The sequence below is a fragment of the Grammomys surdaster genome, unplaced genomic scaffold (assembly GCF_004785775.1).
Source record: "Grammomys surdaster isolate TR1022 unplaced genomic scaffold, NIH_TR_1.0 126391, whole genome shotgun sequence".
Taxonomy (NCBI): Eukaryota; Metazoa; Chordata; class Mammalia; order Rodentia; family Muridae; genus Grammomys; species Grammomys surdaster.
Genome location: NW_021621185.1, coordinates 16,022,510 through 16,045,067, shown reverse-complemented (window position 1 = coordinate 16,045,067; position 22,558 = coordinate 16,022,510). Strand labels below are relative to the sequence as shown.

The window sequence follows — 22,558 nt, the reverse complement described above, 5'->3', positions numbered from 1 at the left end:
GCCGACGTCACAGCCGAATGGCAACATTGTGGCGATGCTGAGACTCGAGGTTTAGGAGTCTGCATACTGGTTCCGGCTGGCTCTGCGCGGTCGGCGGGAGCGGAGGGGCGAGGAGGCCGGGCCCGGAGAGCGGCGGACGCGCGCTTCAGCGCCTCAGCACGCAGCCCCGCGGCCTCGCGCAGGCCGGTCCGGCGGCCCAGGGCCTCGCGCTGCGGCAGCGAGCGGCTTGTAAACAGATCCGGCCGCACGTGACCATGTGAACTACCTGCTCCGGGCCGTGTATTGTCTCTTCCGAGAGTCGCACCACAAAGAAGCCGGTGGGTGAGAGGCCGGCGCGCTAAGATGGCTGAAGGCGCCCGGCAAGGGTGAGCTGGGGGCGCGGCCACCGCGGAGACTCGGCCGGGCACCGGAGCTACCATGTCGTTCGCGCTGGAGGAGACACTCGAGTCCGACTGGGTGGCGGTGCGGCCCCACGTATTCGACGAGCGGGAGAAGCACAAGTTTGTGTTCATTGTGGCCTGGAACGAAATCGAAGGCAAGTTTGCTATAACCTGTCATAACCGGACGGCCCAGAGACAGAGGAGCGGTTCCCGGGAACAGGCGGGGACGCCCGCGTCTGATGGGAGCCGTGGGCCTGGCAGCCCGGCGGCCAGGGGTCGGCCCGAGGCCGCTGCCTCTGCTACAGCGCTCCGGAGTCCCGGGCCACGGAAGAGCCAGGCCTGGGCCGAGGGCGGCTCTCCGCGCAGCGCGCGCAGCCTGAGAGGGGATCCTGTTCGGGGTCTCGCCGGCAAAGGACCCGAGAGTCCTCTCCGTAGCCCCGCGCGGGCCAAGGCCAGCCCGCTCCGCAGAGGCGCCGAATCCCGAGATGCGACCGCCGGTACCACGCCAGCCCCGCCGGCGCCCCCCGTGTCGTCGGTGCGGGTGGTGAGTGCCTCCGGGGCGGTCTCCGAGGAGATCGAGGTCTTGGAAATGGTGAGGGAGGACGAGGCGCCACAGCCGCTCCCCGACTCGGAGCAGCCGCCGTCTGCCGCGGAGCAGGAGTCTCCGGCTGAAGAATGCAGCTGGGCCGGGCTCTTCTCCTTCCAGGATCTGCGGGCTGTGCATCAGCAGCTGTGCTCTGTAAACTCACAGCTGGAGCCGTGTCTGCCGGTGTTCCCCGAAGAGCCGTCCGGCATGTGGACGGTGCTGTTTGGGGGCGCCCCCGAGATGACCGAGCAGGAGATCGATGCTCTATGTTACCAACTCCAGGTCTACCTGGGCCACGGCCTGGACACGTGTGGCTGGAAGATACTTTCTCAGGTGCTTTTCACCGAGACGGATGATCCGGAGGAGTATTACGAAAGCCTCAGCGAGCTGCGGCAGAAGGGCTACGAAGAAGTGCTTCAGCGGGCCAGGAGGCGCATCCAGGAGGTGAGTGCCTAGTCCGAGCGAGCATCGGTCCTGGTTTTGATGTTTCTCTGCCAAGGGCTGGAGCCTGGGTTTGGGGTCCACGAAGTGTCTTCTGTCCGCGGGAAAAGGAAGAACAGGAAGGGCTCCCTGATCAGCTTTCTTTACTTATCTCAGCGATATCTTTTGGGAGTCTTTCGGGTTTTTTTCCTCTCCAGAAAGTATCCAGTTTACTAAAACATACAGGTAGAGATGAAAGCATTTAGAAAAACAGGTATTCAATAAACCTAAACTAAAGGAATGGTACTCTTTCCCTAAAGTTACTTGCCCAGACACTAACTTTAATTTTGTTTTGTTTTTTTGAGACAGGGTTTCTCTGTGTAGCCCTGGCTGTCCTGGAATTCACTTTGTAGACCAGGCTGGCCTCGAATTCAGAAACCCCCCTACCTCTGCCTCCCAAGTGCTGGGATCAAAGGCGTGCGCCACCACTGCCCATCGACATTAACTCTTCTTTCAGAGTGTCATGTTTATGTACTGAAAATAGTTGTCTAATGGAACAAAGTTGATCTGCTTTTGTTTGCCTTGTGTGCTCTGGCAACATAGGCAGCTATGAAATTTTACTTTTCAGCATTTTGCAGTGCTGAAAGTGTACCACTGAACTACACCCCAGCCCTAAATTCATTTTTTAAGAAGTGTGTTGACTTGCTCAAATGAGAATTGACATAAATAAAATTTTAGACTATGAAGTCTTTACAGATGGCTCAAATTTCACTCCTGTTTTAGGGAGAAGGAAGGTCAAGGGCAGGAATGCTTTATGCTATTATATATAGAATGAAAACTTTAACATAGTTTTTTTGATTCTTTAAATAACAGGAAATAAAGGTTATACATATGGAGCTTTGCAGTGTTTATAAACTCATACCTCCTTACCAGCTTCTATAGAAACTTACTAAAAAGTGTAATTTAGCCAGGCAGTGGTGGTGCACACCTTTAATCCCAGCACTTGGGAGGCAGAGGCAGGCAGATTTCTGAGTTCGAGGCCAGCCTGGTCTACAGAGGTAAGTTCCAGGACAGCTAGGGCTACACAGAGAAATTCTGTCTCAAAAACAAACAAACAAACAAACAAAAAATAGTGTAATTTAATAAGGTGACTTCTAATGAACAGTATGTAGTTTTTAAAAGCAATTTACTGTTTTAATGTCACTATATTTCATGTTTGGACTTGGGATGGAGAAAATCTCGTTTTCATGGCGTTTTTATTCCTGACTTGGTGTCCTTTGTATGTATATTTAACTGGTGTGAGGCTTAGAACCTGGAATGTTCTTAGTTCCATCATAGAATGTTGCAGAAACTAAGGTGTTTGTCTTTGCTAGATTATTTCTCTTACACCATATACTACTAGTACATTTACAACTTTCTGACTCAAGACTCTTCACTCCAGCTCATATGCCTTTAATCCCAGCACTTGGGGCCTGTGGATCTTTGTAAGTTCAAGGCCAGCCTGGTCTGAATAGGGAGTTCCAGGACAGTCAGAACCACCTAGTGACAAACCGTCTTGAAGGGAAGACTCTTCAGATTCTTCACTTCTTCCCTTTGGTTTACTGTACGGTAAACATCACCCATAAATGCTTCCTAGAGTTCAAGGGCTCTGTTTTCATTTCCCCTTTTACTAGCTCACTTCCTGGAGACTTTACCTTTCTTAGTTAAAATTGTATTAACTAGATGTTTTTGCTCTTTAAGGTTTTTTCTTTTTAATAAAAATTTAAAAATTAAATTAAGGTCTCATTTTGTAGCCAGAGTGCCTAGGAAACTAATAGGCAGCCCAAGTTGGCCCCAAACTCTTGATTCTACTGCTTCAGCCTCTTGAATGCTAGAATTACAGGTACAAGCCACCACACCTGACTATTTTATTCTCTATAGTAGAGGAAAAAAACCAAAACAAAACAATTTTTAAAGTGTCTTTTGTCTTAGGAAACAAATGTTTATTATAAATTCATTAACAATATGACATAATCTTTCAGTTCTTTATGAAGTTGACTTGAATGGTATTTTGAGAATAGCTCTCTGATAACAAACAAGTTTGTAATACCGTGAGTTATACTGCAAGATTAAGTTCAGTGTGGGGATTCATTAGTGATGTATTCCATGGATATAATGATGGAAGTGTATCAAGACTTTTCTAAGTAACTTTATGTAGGTTGTTAATATGTTTTCCTCCTGCTCACATTCCTCTCTGTATTAGTGGTTTGTGTTGGGGTTTGTGGAGTGGTTTGCAGTATGCTAAGTGATCTGCCAGTGAGCTACAATACCCCAGCCCTTGGCAGTAACATTGGTTGGTGAAACAGGACTCTGCAAGCCTTGAACAGCCCAGGTTCCCCTTGAGTACAACATCTCACATCAGCCTCTTTAGCACTGAAATGATAGACATGCACTAAAGTTACTTTTATTTAGGATAAAATCTATTTTATAGTAATTATATGTCACTTGTATTAGTTCTGTTGAGCTTATTTTTTCTACTTGGTTTAGTGTTTCAGTCGATATCAATATAGCTTGTGGAATTGGATAAAATTATTTATATTAGACGTCTGGCAAATCACAGATTTAATAGATAATGATACTTTAAAAATGTAGTTCTTGTTTATATTTTTTCTTCTTCAATTTCCTCGAATCTGTTACCTACCCTCATAGTATGACTTTTTCCTAGCTATAAATTCCATATTTGTTTTTATTTAAGATCAGTGAATTGCTTAAGGGAGGTTTTATCTCGTTAGGATAGTCAAACAAAAGATCTACATAGCAGGCAAATCCTCTACACTGAGCTACAGTTCTAGCCCTCCCACTTAAAAAAAAGTGTAGATCAACATTGTAACATATCAAGGCCTTGACAGGGTTGAATCCTGCCCTCTTAGTCACCACTAGTTCAGAGCAGTCAACATTAGTGGCTAAGGCATGCCCTTGTAATGTAAAGTTGTAGGTAAAGACAGTTTTTATAAATTGATAAATGTATATTCTTCAAGGAAGATGCTTTTAAAAGCTAGATTAAAATTCTCTTTAAATTGTTTTTAGATTTTTGAGACAATTTCCTTATGTAGTCCAGACTGTCCTCAGATTTATGATCCTCTTCCTTTAGCCTCCTGGCTGGGATAATGTGGATGTCCCAACTCTTGTCTTGTTACACTGCCACACAGCAAAGGGCCTGGAAGATTGGTTTATGAGTGTTTGCGGGCATCTGAAGCCCTGGTTTCAGTCTCCACCACTATGTAATCCCCCTGTAGTTACAGCACTTGGGAGTGGGAGGTGCGGGAGGAGGATCAGAAGTTCAAGGTTAGTCACTGTGTAGCAAGTTGAAGCCAACCTGGAATACAGGAGACATGTCTTAAAACCAAAAATCAACAACATCTAGAACAAAAACTGCTGTTGTAAATTGTCTATTCTCCTATGGAAGTCTGTAAGGCTTGAATTGGAGTTTAACATTTGGAATACCCTTAAGGTCTAATATGGGTTACCAGATCTGTAGTCTCAGCCACTCAGGAGGCATAGGTGGGGCAATCACAGGTTTAAGACCTGCTCTGGTGAACTTAAGTGAAATCCTATCAAAAATTAAAAATTAAGAGCTGGGGAGGTAGGTCAGTGGTAGAGCAGTTGCTACAGTGTGTGAAACCCTAGGTTCAAAAATTGGTATGATGGAGCTTAAGAAGCTTCTGTCTGTTCTTACTGAAAGGTTTTGTTTATGAAGAACACCTTGGGACAGATGACTGGAGATTATAGTTCATGAGGATTTATGAGTTATACAAGAATACAATACTAATAAATTATTTTTAGATGGCATATTCTAAGATTATATACTACTTAAAGCCTGTCTAAATAAAATGTAATATTTGTTCTTTGTAGCTTTGTCTTGGACTTTTCAATGGATTTATTTATTTATTTATTTATTTATTTTGTTTTTTTCGAGACAGGGTTTCTCTGTATAGCCCTGGCTGTCCTGGAACTTACTCTGTAGACCAGGCTGGCCTCGAACTCAGAAATCCACCTGCCTCTGCCTCCCAAGTGCTGGGATTACAGGCGTGCGCCACCACCACCCGGCTTCAATGGATTTATTGTATTGTCTTCTGTTATACAGCAGGAAGGCAATTTTTATATGAATGCAAGTGACAGCAAGGCCTCTTTGAACAGTAGATCTTTGCTGTTGGTCCAAGCTAAGGGTTGTGTTACTGTGTGTATAGGTAGTTTAAAGCTTAACTTTGACCTAGATTTTGCAAATAATTGTTTCTTGTATAATCACAGCTATTCTTCAAATAATTGATTGTGGTGTTTCAGCTCATAAGCCTCAATTATGATAGAGCCTTGCTTAAGATCTAAAATTTGTTTACTTTGGAAATATATATATATATGTGTGTATACATATGTATGTATGTATGTTTGTGTGTATATTCTGAGTTCTAACATCTTTCAAGTTAAAACCATTGAGAGCAGAAAGTGCTGTCAAAAGAGGCACAGTGTACAATTTAGTAGGGTTTGGAGTCAGAACAGTCTGGATTTTGATTAGGACTCATTATATCTGATAGCATGCTTAGCTATAAGTCTCTCAGATGAGAGGCAGAGACATAACCAAAAGATGTCTCACAAATTCGAACTGTATGAAATTTGTAACTACTTAGCATTTACAAAAATAGCTTCTAATAAGAATGGCTTTTTTCTTCTTTCATGTATTCAGGATGTTGTAGTTTTTCATTTCATCCTTTGAGGATTATAACTTGTGCTTATTAGCACCAGTTAGGTATCGAGCTCTGAATATTCCTGGTGGAATCCAGCTTGAATGCTAGACAGTACTCTACCATTGAGTTAAATCTCCAGTCTAAGTGAATGTCTACCCCCATATTATTGAAGCCAAAGTTAAGGCTTAAAGTGAGCATAGCTTTGGTCGAGTTAAACTGTGAAGGAGTGACAAATTCAGTTGCAGACCTAGGCTTGTCCTGCCAACCTTGTGATTTTTCCGCCATAACTTGCTACTTGTTTGGTTTCTTTTTCTTGCTTGCTTCCTTTTTTCTTTTCTTTATAAAAATAAAATCATTAGAAAAGGGTCTCAGGTAGTCCAACCTGGCCTTGAATTCCTGATGCTCCTGCTCTATTTTCCTATGCTGTGATTATAGGGGTAGGGTATATCACTCTTCTGGATTTCTTGATCTAAATCATTGTGGTTCTCAGTCCACCTAATGCTGTGATAGGCATCACCTTTAACAGCTTTGACTATGAACTCATCAATAGATTAACCCATTGTGCTCAGATCACTCCTAAATAGTGCCACTGTCTGACAAAGCTCCAGTACATGAGCTTTTAAGTGTCAGGTCATATGCATACCACAACAGACTATAAATAGTTACTGGTCATTTTTGGTATAGATGGTAAAGTTCTTTTTACTTTTGTAGCATTTTGTGACATACAGTACCAACTTTTGGAAACAGCACAGGGTCAAACAAATTTAGATACTGGGATTCTCACTCATGTGCTGGCTGGACGGAAGGGTTTATTTTGGTTTACAGTGTAAGGTTGCTGTTAATCATGGTGGTGAAGCCATGGCAACATGAAAAAGCTGGAAACATTGCTCCTCTGCAGTTAGTAAGCAGAAAGGTGAGTGCTGGTACTCAGCTCACTCTTTATATAGTCCAGGATCTCAGCCCATGAAATGGTACCACCCATATTTAGGGTAGGTCTTCCTATTCCACTTACCTAATATAGAAGCTCCCTTACAAAGGCCAGGGGTTTGTTTATGTGATGATTCTAAATTCTATCAAATATACAGTCAGGATTAACCATCATACTACTTAATGTTTCTTGGAAAACCTTGATTTACACATATACTGCAATCATCTAGTTCTGGCTGTGTTGGAGTTCTATGTGTAGACCAGGCTGGCATCAGAGTCACAGATTCTCTTGCCTCTGCCTCTCAAGTGCTGAAGATGTTCATTACTATGCCTGGCTTTTTTTTTTTTTTAATGTATAAATAAGATTTACTTATAGAAAGTACTTTATAGTGAGTCATGGTGGTTTATACCTGTAATTCTAGAGTTTGGGACAATGAAGCAAGAGGGAGATTCTGTGGACTTTAGGCCAGATCCTGCCTCAGACAAGACACACATTCTCTCCTCTCCCCTCTCCTCCCCTCCCCTCCCCTCCCCTCTCTTCCTCCCCTCCCTTACCCTCCCCTCCTGCCCTTTCTCCATCTGTCTCTCTGTGTCTGTCTGTGTTTCTCAATCTAAAGCTACAGGAGGAACACACAGTGTGTGATTTTTCTTTCTGTTCTATCCTTTTGAGTCAGGAATATATAGCCCTGGCTGGCTTGGAACTATGTAGTCCAGGCTGGCCTCATTCTCCTGTGGGTGAGGAGATGATGGGACTAAAGGCTCCCTCCACCACGCATGGCTAGATATTCTCAAGTTCTGTTTTATATTGTTCTGGCCAGGAGTAAGTTGGTTTAGATGTGGACATATTTCACTTTAAAATTTTAATACTACTCATTAGCCTTCAAAGTGGAAGTAGGGAATATGGCATAGTCTATGCTGCTGCCTAAAATCTACTTGTCTTCTCCTTCTACTTTTAATCTCCTTTAAAACAACTGAGTCATAGCTTTTAATTTAATCTTTACTTTCCCCTTCATAATTGCACTTAAAACATTTTCTTTACTAGTGTTTCTTGGTGGGTCTGAAAGTAGGGAGAAAAATGTTAACTTCTCACTTTGTTTTTAGTTTAGAAACCCTCCTTCATATTGTTTATATTAAGTGCATTTTTGATATTAGGGAACTAAATAAAAAGGTAACAGTAAGTAGGGGTTAGTGAAGGTTTAAAAGAGAAGATGTATAATTTCCTAAGCAGTATTGAACCTTGTAGTTTCAAGGGAATAATAAATCATTATTAAAGGAAATTATGTTCATATTGATGCTGCTTTGTAAACAGTTTGTTAAATTCGGGCTCCCTGGAGTTCCTTAGATTTGACTGTTTTTCTTGAGCTGTTTTTCTTCTGTGTTAAGCTTTGTGGAATCTTGAAGCTGCTTTTATTAAGGATATTTTATTTATCTTGGTGAAAATTGCCTGACATAGATTAGATAAAGGAACAGTTCAGTGTGCTTAGAATTTATAGATTGGAATTGAAAGGAGTCTAAAAGTATGCTTTTGTTCTTTTTAAATCTTGTTTGACTGTACCATTTTCTAGTTGCCCCATTCAGCTTACTATTTTTTCATAGAATTTTATATTTTAACTCACCATAAACTCAAGAGAACAACCTGGCTGAGTATGGGTCACATGCTAGTCTGGGAGCCATTGACAACTTTTTCTTGGACTAAACTTTTTAGAAGTTACTGAGTTTCTCTGCCTCTGGTTCTTCATTTCTGAAGAGATGTAAAATTGAGCCTACTTCAGAAGGTTATTAGTGAGATAGATACACGGGCCATCTGCCTAAGTGTGTAGAAGAAACTCAGAGTAAATAAAAACTACCATTACGATCATTCTTTGTCCTCTTTCTCCTGCGGTGTTGTATGCTAGCTGACTGCTGGATTCCTCTGAAATCCAAACCTATTTCTACTAAAAACCAGGTTGACAATTACAGCTGTGTTTGTGATGATGGAAGCTGGTCCCACAAAGGTAAAACATTCCCAAACTGATATAATGTCAAAATAAGAATAGCAGGTTGATCTTGGCTTTGTGCATCATCAGAAACTCCTCCAGGACTCCCAAGACACATTGCTGCTACAAATGAATCTAATTGTTTTGGTTGACTTTACAGGATATTGTGGTCCTTTTGGTACAGTTGGTTATAATTTTGATTCTCCCCACCCAAACCTGAGTTCTGCACCCTGCTTCTAAACTTTTGGTGTCCCTTTCTTTGAGTTTTTGAGACAGTCTCATTGTATTCCCCAGGCTGGCTGTCTTAGTTAATGTTCTATTGCTATGAAGAGACACCATGACCAAAGCAACTTTTATAAAGGAAAGTGGTTAGTTGGGGTGGCTGGCTTACAGTTTCAGAGGCTTAGTCTATTATTGTTATGGTGGGAAGCATGGTGCTGAAGAGGTAGCTGATTAGCAGGTGTACAGAATGAGTTCCAGGACAGCCAGAGCTACACGGAGAAACTCTGTCTTGGGATGTGGTAGGGAGAAAAAAGAAAGGGGGAAGAAAAACAATAACAAAAACCCAGTGTAGTCCCTTAAACTTTACTAAACATTATACTCTTTGTTTTAGTTAGGGTTTTACTTCTGTGAACAGACACCATGACCAAGGCAACTCTTATAAGGACAACATTTAATTGGGGCTGGCTTACAGGCTTAAAACTTCAGTCCATTATCATCAAGGTGGGAGAATGGCAGTGTCCAGGCAGGCATGGTGCAGGAGGAGCTGAGAGTTCTGCACCTTCATCTAAAGGCTGTTAGGAAAATACTGTTGTTCAGGTAGCTAGGACAAGAGTCTTAAAGCCCACACCCACAAAGACACACCTCCTCCAACAAGATCACACTTCCTAATAGTGCTACTCCCTGGCCAAGCATATGTGAACTATCACACTCTGGGTTGCAACCCTTTTTGGTAGTTGGATATAGAATATTTACATCATGATTCACAACAGCATTAAATTTACAGTTATGAAGTACCAATAAAAATAATTTTATGGTTGGAGGTCACCACTACATGAGGAACTGTGGGTTGCAGCATTAGGAAGAATCAGTGCATTATACTCAGCTGTTCATTATTTCTAATTTTTCCTCCTTTCTACTTTTTAAGTGCTGGTTGTTTTGATCAGTATTTTAATACTTGCTCTTTCAAAATGTTATGATTTTTTTTTTAAATTAGACTTCCATATCTTTACCTTACTCTTGAGTGGTCATGGATTTTTGAGTCAAGAGTTCAACTGCCACTGAAAATATTATCTTTGTGGGAGAATTCTTGTGTGCCTTTAGAGTATGGCATATCTGATAGTTGAGAACTGCCTGTTGTAAAAGATAGGTCTTTCTTTCTCTATCTCCCAGAAATAAGACTCAGACTCAAAATATATTTACAGATACCTTGGCCATATAGCTAAGCTCTTCTCTAACTAGATCATAACTTAAAATAACCTATTGATTCTGATCTACATTCTGCCATGTGGATGGTTACCTGTGCTCAGGTACTATGCTTCTGTTCTCATCCCATCTTCCCAGGTGGGTCTCCTGCCTAGAACTCTCCTAGAATCCCTAGTGCCTCCTGGATGTCCCACCTCCTATTTCCTGTCTTTAGGCAATCAGATTTATTCTTGACAGGTGCCACATCTATACAGACACAAAATATTATCTGTGTAGTCTCTATAGTCTGTAATTGACTTCCTTCTACCTTTACTTTATCCATATACTTTTCAAAAGAGTTGAGTTTTACTTTGTTTAGATGCAGGATCACATGTAGCCAGGAGGTAGCTTGACATTGTAGCCAGTGGTGACCTTGAACATCTGGTCCTCTTGGCTCTCTTTAGTTCTGATAGTGTAGACCTGCTCCACCATGCACAGCCCAGTTTTATTACTTAGTTAGTTTTCGTCATGTGTGTATGTGTGTGCATGCTTGTGGAGAGGTCAGAGGTCAGAGTTGGGTGTCTTCCTCAGTTGCTCTCCACCTTACTTTTGACTTAGTAACTCATCCACTGCTCTGTTCACTAGGTCTGTTAAGCTGTGGTTACCCTTTGAGCTTCAGGAATTTGTCTTTGCCTCCCCAGCTTTGGGATCATAGGTGCATGCCACTGTGCACAAGCTTTTTAATCTGGCTTTTTATATAGGTGTTAGGTATCTGAACTCAGGAAGCATTTTACCGACTGAGCCATTTTACCAGCATGCCAGGGTTTATTCTTATGAAGAGATATTTTATAAATTAATTTCTTTGAAATTAATTTCAACCAGGATTTTATTCTTAAGAAGAAATGTTTTATATGTCAATTTCTTTGAAAGGATTTATTCCTACTTGGGAAAGAGTGGAAGATTTATGTGGTATATATCAGTTTTATATAATATCCTTATATAAATGTAGGTATTATGGCACTGTATACCTAAGCTACATGCTGTGGTCTGTTGATTCTAAGTTACATGCCTGCATAACATATTACTGCATGGAATGCTGTAAGCACTTGTAAGACAATGAACATTTGTGTCTCTAAACAGAAGAGGCACTGTGAAAGCCTGCGTCCCTCTGAGGCGGTATTGATGAATGGGTCTTGCAGTATTAGAAGTTGTGTGTGAGTCAGTGATGAGTAGGAAGGCTTAGGGCATGTTGGCCCAGGACTGTGGCAGACTACACATGGGACACACTGAGACTGTAGGGTTGTTACTGTCTGTGCTAGCTTGCTGTCATAGTGACAAAGTGTATCTCATGTGTAGGTGCATGATTTAGCACCCATTCCTGAAGAAAAGTGGCAGTTTTTGCTTTTGCTATAGTTTTTAGGGACCCTTGAAAACTTTTTTCACAATAATTATGTTTGGGCAATAATAGCTTAGTACACTTATATTATATATTGATTTAACCAGGTTATCATCACACACATTTAGTTCTTTTAAATCTTTGTTATTTTGGACTATATGAACAGTAGTAACTATAATGACCTATGTAATAGAACCCCTAGTTCTTTTTTTTGTTTGTTTTTTTTTTGTTTTTGTTTTTTTTTGTTTTGTTTTTTCAAGATAGGGTTTCTCTGTATAGCCCTGGCTGTTCTGGAACTCACTCTGTAGACCAGGCTGGCCTCGAACTCAGAAATCCACCTGCCTCTGCCTCCCAAGTGCTGGGATTAAAGGTGTGCACCACCACCGCCTGGCAGAACCCCTAATTCTTTTATGACTTTGTACCTATTTAACAGTTTCTCCCTGGCCTTACCCTTTCCTACTCCTCCTTTTAGTAACCCATCCACTGTTCTGTTCACTAGGTCTGTGAGCTCAGCTGAAAAAGTAATTTGTTACTTGTTAAGAAACTAAAGAAAAGTGTGTCCTTGTGTTTGAGGAGGGATTTTTTTCTTTTTCCTTTAAGATTTATTTTATGTATGTGAGTACACTGTCACTGTCTTCAGACACACTAGAAGAGGGCATTAGACCTCATTACAGATGGTTATGAGCCACCATGTGATTGCTGGGAATTCAGAACCCTCTGGAAGAGTGGAGGTGCTCTTAACCACTGAGCCATCTCTCCAGCTGGAGGAGGCATTTTTTGTTCAGCAGGTTTTTGTTTTCGACTTAAGGTAATTAAGAATCCATGCTTACTAGCATTACACTGAGGTGGAAGCAAATGAAAAGGACATGTAGTAGGGTCTGATCCAGCCTGGAATCCCACCTGCTTAGTAGGCTGAAATAGAGTGGCCAAGTTCAACCCCTGCCTGAGCTGTAGGAGTTCAAGTAACTTAGAGACTGTATGGCAGAACACTTAAGTGTGTGTGTGTGTGTATGTATGTGTGGGAGTCAGGGAACAGACATGATGGTTCCCTGTTTATCCTCTTGAGGGAGAGGCAGGAGGATCCGTCTACATACCAAGTACCAGGTTAGTCAGAGCTATAGTGAGACACTGTCTAAAATAGTGGAAAAAGAAGCTAGGTGTCTCATTTGGCAGAATACCTATCTTCCACACAGAAAGCCCTGGGTTCAGAAGCCTAGCAATTTGGGAGGTAAAGCCAGAAGGATCAGAAGTTCTCAGGGTCATGTTTGCATACTTAGTTCAAGGTGAGCCTGAGCTGCATGCTACAAGGAAAAAGAAGAATTGGAAATACAAGTAATGGAGTGTTTGCCTGGGTTGTATAAACAAGGCTCTAATATTTGATCCTCAGTAATACATGTGCGTGCTTGAGTGTATGCGCGCACACACACACACACACACACACACACACACACACACACACACCCCATTTGTTTTACTTATTAGGCTTAGGTAGTTAAATGTAATGCTTAGTAAATCTTTACTTCATGTTTGCAAAATAGTTCCCTAAAATTGCAGAAGGGTTTTGTCAGAGGTTTTTTTTGTTTGTTTGTTTGTTTTGTTTTTTTGTTTTTTGTTTTTTTTTGTTTTTTGGATTTTTGAGACAGGGTTTCTCTGTGTAGCCCTGGCTGTCCTGGAACTCACTCTGTAGACCAGGCTGGCCTCGAACTCAGAAATCCGCCTGCCTCTGCCTCCCAAGTGCTGGGATTAAAGGCGTGCACCACCACTGCCCGGCTCAGAGTTTTTTTAAAAACAAAAACCCTTTGTATTTATTATGTGTATAGGTTTTCAGCCTGCATGTATGTCTGGACTCCACATGTGTGCAATGCCTTTGGAGGCCTGAAGAGAGTGTTCAGTTCCCTAGGACTGGAGTTATAGACATAGATAGTTTTGAACTGTGGCTGGTGCTGGGAATCCTCTGGGAGAATTAACAGTGCTCTCTCTCTCTCTCCAGCAATCTCTGTGTCAGATCTTGAAGCAGAAATAATACAGAACTTTACTCTCCACGCCCCTGCTTCTCCATGTCCCTTTTCTGTCACTGCTTATGCTGTACTGATTGGTCTTGAGCCCTTGGCAGATATTTGCAGGGATGTCAGTACATCTGCATTCTTAGTGTCTCAGGGACCGCCCTCAGATTTGTTAAGCATACGCCATCCTCATTTAGAGACGTCTTACATTTTAAATGTGCTGTTTTTCTCTAACAGCTTCAATCCTAAATAATCTGTCAGAATTTTTTTCTATTCCTGTATTATTTATGGTATCCTATACATTTCACAGTTTATAACAGGTTAATGTCCAAAGCACAGTTTATTTATTCTCTGAATTTCTTCAGAGTAGTGATTGTTTCTCTCCCCCTTTTCCTTTGGCCACCCTTCCCCATGCTAGATAGATGATGACACACCCCTGTGCCAGTCCTTATGAATTCTATTATCATGGATTACAGGAGACAACTTAAAGTCTGTTGAGTAAATTGTAATCTTAAGTACATTTCATTTATTTTAACATTATTTTCAGATTTCTTAGATTAAAATAGAAGTATAATTGAAATTAAAAGTTATTGCTTTTAAAGCAATCTAGTGTTGGAAAACATGAAACTTTATAGCAAAGACAGATTAATAAATTAGTATTGTTAGGTGAGATGCCCTGCAAGACACTCTCCAAGAGTATTAAGTTCAGTTGCTGCATAGTTGAGTACCTCCTGTTGGAGAGTAAAATGCATGTTGGAAATACTGAATAAGTATTTTAGTATTTGAAAACACTTCTACCCTAGTTTTTGCACATATCTGTGAAGGTTATTATAAATTAATAAGCATATAGTCACCTGATGTTTTTATTTTGGCAGAAATTAGTATCTATAGCTGTTTGTACTGTACTGCCTTTAGTGTTCTTGAAAGCCTAACTCTAACTCAAGCTGATTTAGTATCTGAGGTTTTGTAACCTTAAATTGTTGTACACCACGTGAGTGACTTCCCTGTGAATGACTAGGGAGAGCTTTGTTATTTAGAGATGTTACTGCCATTCTTTTTTTTTTTTTCCATTTAATTGTTCTGCTGTTTGTGAAAGTTGGCATTTAATCATTGTAAACAAAATGTTTCATTTTCAAGTAGAATTAAAGATAAGGTTCATGTATGTACTTTTTCTTGCAAGGATTTATTGCCTTTAAAAGATATAAATGAAAAGCTTATGATTAAAAATTTAGACCTCCCCCCTGCAGTCTGATCCATCCTAACTGTTTCCATTGTTTTTGATCTGTGTAGCCTACAATATGCTTTGGGGTGCTAGGCCACATTGAAGGAGGGGGCACTTTTGCCTCAAGTTAGAACTCTTTGCTGGGATCTGAGGTGAGCTCAATGATGAAAGAAACTAACTGATCATTTCCACAGAAGGAGATACTTCTTTTATTACCTTAATATTATATAGGTTGCTAAATAAAGACAAATCCTTCCACACTGGAAAAGTCAGGACATAAGAAGAGAGGCATGTATCACTTTTAGACTATCATGCCTTATTCCATGTGAGAAGTGTACATAGTTTTGTATATTGTGATGCAGAGGTGATTTAGTCACCCCTCCCCCCTTTTCCTGCTTTTTTTTGTAAGTTATAATTCCTTTGGGAAGTGGAGAAAGAATGTCTACAAAACCTTGTCAAAAATCTATATAGTGGATGTAGTAGTTTATACTTGTAATTCTGGAACCTGAGAAATTGAAACAGGAGGAGTTGAGGTCAAGATTAGTCTGGGCTACATAGTAGAACCTTGGCTTAACAAGAAGCCACCTCTGTCCCCTACCCTCCCACATATTTGTTTGATGGCAGATTTTTAATAAAATATGAATAAAACACCCATCCTCATTTTCCATCTCCCATTCTTCTGTCTGTTCATCTCTTGGAGGCAACTTCATAGGAGTCTCTTCTTTCAAGTAGTTACCAAGATCTTAGAACTGTATCTACCCGACTCCATAGTTCCCATTACAAGCTATAGTTCTTGTAATAGCTTTATAATACTCCATTGAGTAGATTTGTTTTGATTTTTAGATTAAAACAGTTTTAAGACAAGGTCTCATAGCTTAGGTTGACCTCAAACTCCATATGTAAGATGACCTTGAACTGGTCTCCTACCTCCTGAGTGTTAAAGGTTCCTAGCATGTACAGCTATACCTACTTTATGTGGTGCTGGGGACTTTTGAATGCTAAACAAGTACTCATCTTTTTTGTCTATCTGTTGAAACATTTGTAAGTAAAGTGTATCTGTGAGGTACATTGTTTTTACCTTACCATTGCTGGACCAAGGGAATATGCATTTAAATTGTTTTCTGTAGGAATATGCCAGTTTACACTGCCCCAGGCCCTTTATGTCTGTGTTGCAGGAAGGAGCACAGAGCAAAGCCAGCAAAATCAAAGAAACATATCCAGTGATATCCAGCCCAAGCTGGAATAGTGAGCACTGAGCTAACTGACTTGCCTGTGATGGCTTCCCATCCTTTACCACTGATCTAGGCATGATGACTGTCTCATCCCACTGGTGAGAGTTGGACTTCACAAGGGGAAGAAGGGATCAGGAATTGTGGGCCCTTGTCATGCCAACTACCTGCATCCTTTTCAACATTCATATTTTCAAAGCAACCTTCTGAACTTCTCAGTAAAACATTTTTAAAAATGGTCATGCCTCTTACAAATATTTTGTTCTGAGATTCCATTCTCATCTTTTGGTTTTTAAACAGACAGGGTCTCTAGCAGCCCTGGCTGTCCTGGAACTCACTAGGTAGACCAGGTTGCTGGTGCTGAACTCAGATCTGCCTGCTGCCTCCCAAGTGCTCGGATTAAGGGAGTGTACCACCATAGCCAGCCCCATTCCATTATTCTTTAGTTATTTTTGTGGTGCTCGTAGTCAAACTGTATACTTTTGTGCAGGTGTTTTGATAGCATGTATAAGTCTGTGCACAACTTAGGTGCCTAGTGCTTGTAGAGGTCAGAAGAGGGTGTCCCTAGTCTCCTGGAACTGGAGTTAGAGACGTTGGTTGTGAGTGACCATGTGGTGCTGGGAACTGAAGCTCTGCAAGAATAGCCAGTACTCTTAGTCATAGCCATTGAGCAGGAGATTGGCTGCATTTCACTCTGTCATTCTTTATTTCTCCAGTCGTCCACCAGCCCCCCGCCACCCCCCTTTTTTGTTCTTTTCCCCTTTGGCTTTGCTGGGCATCATAGGTGCTAGGCAAACACTTTTACCACTGAGCTACATACCTCCAGGTCAGCACCCAAGTTATGTTTCCTGTTTTATACTATTGAGCTAAAATTTATTAGTGATTTTTTATAAAATTTTTTTGGTGTGGGACATTGCAAGATAGTTTCTGGATTTTTGAGCCAGGATTAAAAGTTTTCCCATGATATCATTTAAAGCAAATGCAGACCAAAACAGAAAACCCTGTCTTGTTTTTTCTCCTTTTTGATTTTATTAATAACCTACTGACCCAGCTGAACTCTGTTTTTCCCTTCTTCATTACCATTGAATGCTACCTAGAATTTGGGGGGGCGGGGCTGGTAAAAATAGTTTTTTCTTTCTGATGAAATGACAGTTACCACATAATTTCAGTGTTCCATGTTTATGGTAAGTTTCACAGGTCTGAATTCATTGTTTATTACATGATTAAACAATGGGATGAAAGGCATGCGCCACCACTGCCTGGTGGTTGTTGTTGTTGTTATTATTATTATTATTATTGAGGGTTAGGTGCGTCTTTTCTCACTGAGTCCAGACCTGGCAGTCCTCTGCTATATATGTGTTGGGGGCCTCATATCAGCTGGTGTATGTTGCCTGGTTGGTGGCTCAGTATCTGAGATATCTTGGAAGTCCAGGTTAGTTGAGACTGCTGAACTTCCTATGGGGTCACCCTCCTCCTCAGTTTCTTCCAGCCTTTCCCTAATTCAACCACAGGGGTCCCTGCGCTTCTGTCCACTGGTTAGGTGTAATTATCTACATCTGACTCTTTGAGCTGCTTGTTGGGCTTCTTGGAGGGCAGTCATGTCAGGCTCCTGTCTGTAAGCACACCATATCATCAGTAATAGTGTCAGGCCTTGGAGCCTCCCCTTGAGCTGGATCTCAATTCAGGCCTGTCACTGAACTTCCTTTTCCTCAGTCTCTTCTCCATTTTTGTCCCTGAAAATCTTTTAGACAAGAACAATTCTGGGTCAGAGTTTTAAACTCTGGGATGGCAACCCCATTTTACTTGATACTCTGTCTTTTTCTACTAGAGGTGGACTCTACAAGTTTTCTTTCCCCACTGTTGGGCATTTCATCTAAGGACCCTCCCTTTGAGTTCTGAGAGTCTCTCAGTTCCTAGGTCTCTGGTACCTTCTAGAGCCCCTCTCCCCCCCAACCTCCTACCTACCAGGGTTGCCTGTTTCCATTCTTTGTGCTGGCCCTCAGGGCTTCCGTCCTGTTCCCTCCCCCAATACCTGATCATGTTCCCCTTTTTCCCCTCTCTGTCCCCTCTCCCACCCAGGACCTTCCATTCTTCCACCCCCCAACCCCCCACCCCCAATGATTGCTTTCTTCTCCCTCCCAAGTGGGATTTAGGCATCCTTACTTGGGCCCTTTGGCTTGTTAACTAACCTTCTTGATTGTATCCTGGGCATTCTGTACTTTTTTGGCTGATATCTATACCATGCATGTCTTTTTGGGTCTGAGTTAACCTTACTCAGGATATTTTCTAGTTCCATCCATTTGCCTGCAAAAACTCATGATGTCCTAGTTCTTAATAGCTGAGTAGGATTCATTGTGTAACTGAACCACATTTTCTGTATCCATTCTTCTGCTGTGGGACGTCTGGGTGGTTTCCAGCTTCTGACCATCACAAATAAGGATACTGTGGACACAGTTGAACACATGCCCCTGCAGCATGCCTGTCATGGAGTCAGCCTGGCTCAGTGCTCTCCCAATGAAATAAATGTATGCTCGGGGTTACTACAACACGAGGAACTTTATTAAAGAGCTGCCCTGTTAGAGTTGAGAACTACTGCTCTAAAACATTCACTGCCTTTACTGTCAGCAGCTTCCATAAGAGCTCGTTAGATTGTTTTAACTAGTCTTTTTGAGGGTGTGAGGACTACCTTGAATATTTGTAACCCCTACAAGATTTATCTGTAGTATAACCAATTTAAGCTTATCCCCCACTAGCTTATAAATAAATGAGACTCATACTATGGTTAATTTTTCTTGGCTTTGACAATTACTGGGGCGGGGAGGAACCCCTAATCTACTATTCTAACTGCTGGCCTGGCTACCTCCCTAGCAGTGTGCCCCAGATACTTGCTATTTCTCCTGGCCACATGCTCATGGTCCATCTCCTCTCATGGTGGCTTCTTCTTCCTCTCTTCTCATTCTTCCTCCTTCTCTACCTGGTCTCTCCTTTCTTTCTCTCCACCCCTACCCAGGTAACTCAAAATCTGCCTACCTCTAATACCTCTAGTAATTGGTTGTAGCCTGTTTTATTTAACCAAAGTTTTAAATCAAGGAACAAGGTTTGCAGTAAATGTGAGAATTTACTCATAGGCCTAGACCTTCCCTTAGGGTACAGAATTTAGCAACAGACCAAACCTCAACACTTATCCTACTGTTTTGAAGCATTGCCTTTGTCTATGATCTACTCTTAAAGCATTGCCATTTGTTCCAGGTTCAGCACACTTGAGAAATCTAGTAGTCAGAAACCTAGTAGTCATCTTTAATTCTCCTCCTCCTCTTCTTCCTCCTCCTTCTCCTCTTCCTCCCTCCTTCTTTTTGCTTGATACAGGGTTTCTCTGGAATTCACTGTAAATCAGGCTGGCTTCAATTACAGACATCTGCCTTCCTCTGCCTAGTGAGTGCTGGGATTAAAAGGTGTGTACCACTACCACCTGGCTAAAAATAGTTCTTTGTTCCTGTCTTTAGTCTTAGTACACATCAGAAACTGAGTAGTCAGAAATCTAGTAGTTGTCCTTAATGCTAAAACATGAAAGTCTAGTCTAATCACTAAATTCTATTGCTTTTTTAAAATGTTATGTTTTTCCTGCATGTTTGTGTACTACTTTTGTGCCTGATGCCCTTGGAGACCAGAGAGGACACCAGGTCTTTGGAACTGGTTACAGATGGTTCTGAGCTGCCACAGGGTGGTGGGTATTGAACCTTCCTTCTTTGGAAGAGGGAGCCAGAGCTTTTAACTGCTTAGCTGTCTCTTCAGCTCCAAGTTTATATCTAAAATTGATACCTAAAAAGTTTTGACAGTCAGCAGCAACTTCATTGACAGATACAAGGAGCCTGTGAGCTCATCTGTCTCTTGCTACTCGTGTAACTCGGGGCCATCATGGCCTGCTAGTACTTCTAGGATCTCTTACTGTGCTCCCCTAGCTTCTTTCCAGTTTGCTAATTGTATGCTAAGCCTTCCAGTGTCTGTTTGTTTGTTTGTTTTTAAGACAGGGTTTCTCTGTATAGCCCTGGCTGTCCTGGAACTCACTCTGTAGAGCAGGCTGGCCTCGAACTCAGAAATCCGCCTGTCTCTGCCTCCCAAGTGCTGGGATTACAGGTTCGCGCCACCCACCGCCAGGCGCCTTCTGGTGTCTTAACGATGCTTGCCAACTGTGTCCTTTTGATGTAATCCCACTCAATCTTCTTTGTATATGTTCACACACAGGTTAAGATCGTTTTTTTAGAGGTTTTTGTTTGTTTGTGTTTTGTTGTTGTTGTTTTGTTTTGTTGTTTGACCGGGTAGGTAGGTACATCTTAGTACATCTGCCTTCCAAGTGCTAGAATTGTGGGTGTGACATTACACCAAAGCTAAGATCTCTTGTGTGTGGAAATAATTCCTTAATGATTCTTTGAAACCTAGGATATTTGAAAGGAACAGCTTGCTTCCCTTTGTGCATAGAATCCCTTATGGCCTTCCTGATGCATGAATCTGCAAGTTTGTTTGTAAGTGATGAACCTCTTCTACAGGGTGATCACATTGCAATTTTAAATTTTCTGTGAGTTTGATTAATGTATTTATCCAGGAGACTTCAAGCCTCTGCCTCCCAAGTGCTGGGATTAAAGGCGTGTGCCACCACTGCCCATCTATATTACCATTTATAATAGTAGCAAAATAACAGTTATGAAATAGCAACTAAAATAATTTTATGGTTGGTGGTCACCACAACATGAGGAACTGTATTAAAGGGTCACAGCATTAGGAAGGTTGAGAACCACTGGACTTAGGAATTAAGACTGTTATTCTAGGTAAAAGGGTTAAAATTTTGTTTTGATAGTCTTCATGTTGTCTTTGAATTTTCCTAGAGACTTTGTTGAGGTGTATCCTTTAGTCAGTAGATTCTTTGTTGTCATAGGAGACTCTATTAGTATGATGGCAAAGTACTAGATGGAGAGGAAGTACAGGGGAAGTGTTCTGTGTGACACTGAGGTGTCAGTCATATAGGCTGGGCCTTTGGTTTGTTGTTTGACAAATGCTTCTCAGTGTTTAACCTTATCCCCTCATCCTGTGACAAAGGCAAGGGAGGCTATGAGTTGGATCTATGTCTCTTCTTGTAGATAAGTAAGGTTCTGGTATACTCTAGTAGTTTAGGCTCTGGTAAAATGGTTATCTTGAAGAAAGGCCTTGTTAAGAACAGAATGTCACAGAATTCTATCCAGAATTTACTCTTCTAGAATCAGAAGGGATTTTTTGGGGGATTTCTAATATGAGAACTATAGTGGTTTGAATATGCTTGGCCCAGGGAGTGGCACTATTAGGAGATTTGGCCTTGTTGATGAAAGTGTGTCACTGTGGGGTTAGGGGTGTAGCAATAAGACCCTCCTAACCATGTTGAGAGCCAGTCTCCTAGGGGCCTCCAGAACTCTCAGCTCCTCCTGTACCATGCCTGCCTGGACACTGCCATGCTCCTACCATGATGTATTGGACTGAACCTCTGAACCTGAAAGCCAGCCCCAATTAAATGCTGTCCTTATAAGAGTTGCCTTGGTCATGGTGTCTGTTCACAGAAGTAAAACCCTAATTTAGGCAAGAATCATTCTCATCCAGAAAGTAAAACACAAAAGTTAGGATAGGGCCTCGTTCTTCCTCTGTGGTATTAGGTATGAACCCGGCTGAGGCCTGGGATATGTCAAGACAAGTATCCCACCATATTCCCAGTCCAGAGTGTCTAGCACTGTGACTCTCAAATTTGTCTACAGTGAGATGGCCACATTTCACCAACTCAGTTTAGGTTTTCTCATCCTGTTCTTGGTTCCCAGAAAGTGAGCTTGCCTGCTCTTCAGCCCTCCTTGCCTCTTCCTCCTTCCTCTTCTCCTCCTTTCTTTTTCCATATTTACTTAGTTTTTGTTGTTTCTGAGAGAACAGGTACCCAGGCTGGCCTTGAAATTTTAGGCCTAAGCAATGACCCTGCTTGCCTCTGGAGCAGCTGGGGATGTGTGTGCTTGGACATAAAACTCCAGTTCTCCTCACACGGGCTCCTTCTGCTCTTGATTTCTCTCTTCAGAAAGTTATACCTGCCTGTCAGGATAGCAGCCTGTCTCATGACCCATCAGTTCTCTGATGGGTCTGAGAAGACGATTAATTTTCAGCTTGTTTAATAGTGAAAAGTATATAGTATATTTTTCATATATAATGAGAAATACAGCCTATAAAAATGTTTCAATTTAGCATGTAGAGTTTGAACCATTCTCATGCATACAATAAATAAAATAATCAGTTTAA

General features: G+C 41.7%; 1 protein-coding gene across 1 annotated transcript in view; it reads left to right on the top strand.

The window, feature by feature from the left end:
- Positions 1-231: 231 nt before the first annotated feature.
- Positions 232-22,558, top strand: part of Jmy (junction mediating and regulatory protein, p53 cofactor) — a 72,615-nt gene continuing 50,288 nt past the window's right edge. Inside the window, exon 1 of the mRNA XM_028760179.1 lies at positions 232-1,410. Within this exon, the coding sequence (XP_028616012.1) occupies positions 418-1,410 (993 nt within the window). The 5' untranslated portion in view covers positions 232-417. The remainder of the gene's footprint in view (positions 1,411-22,558) is intronic.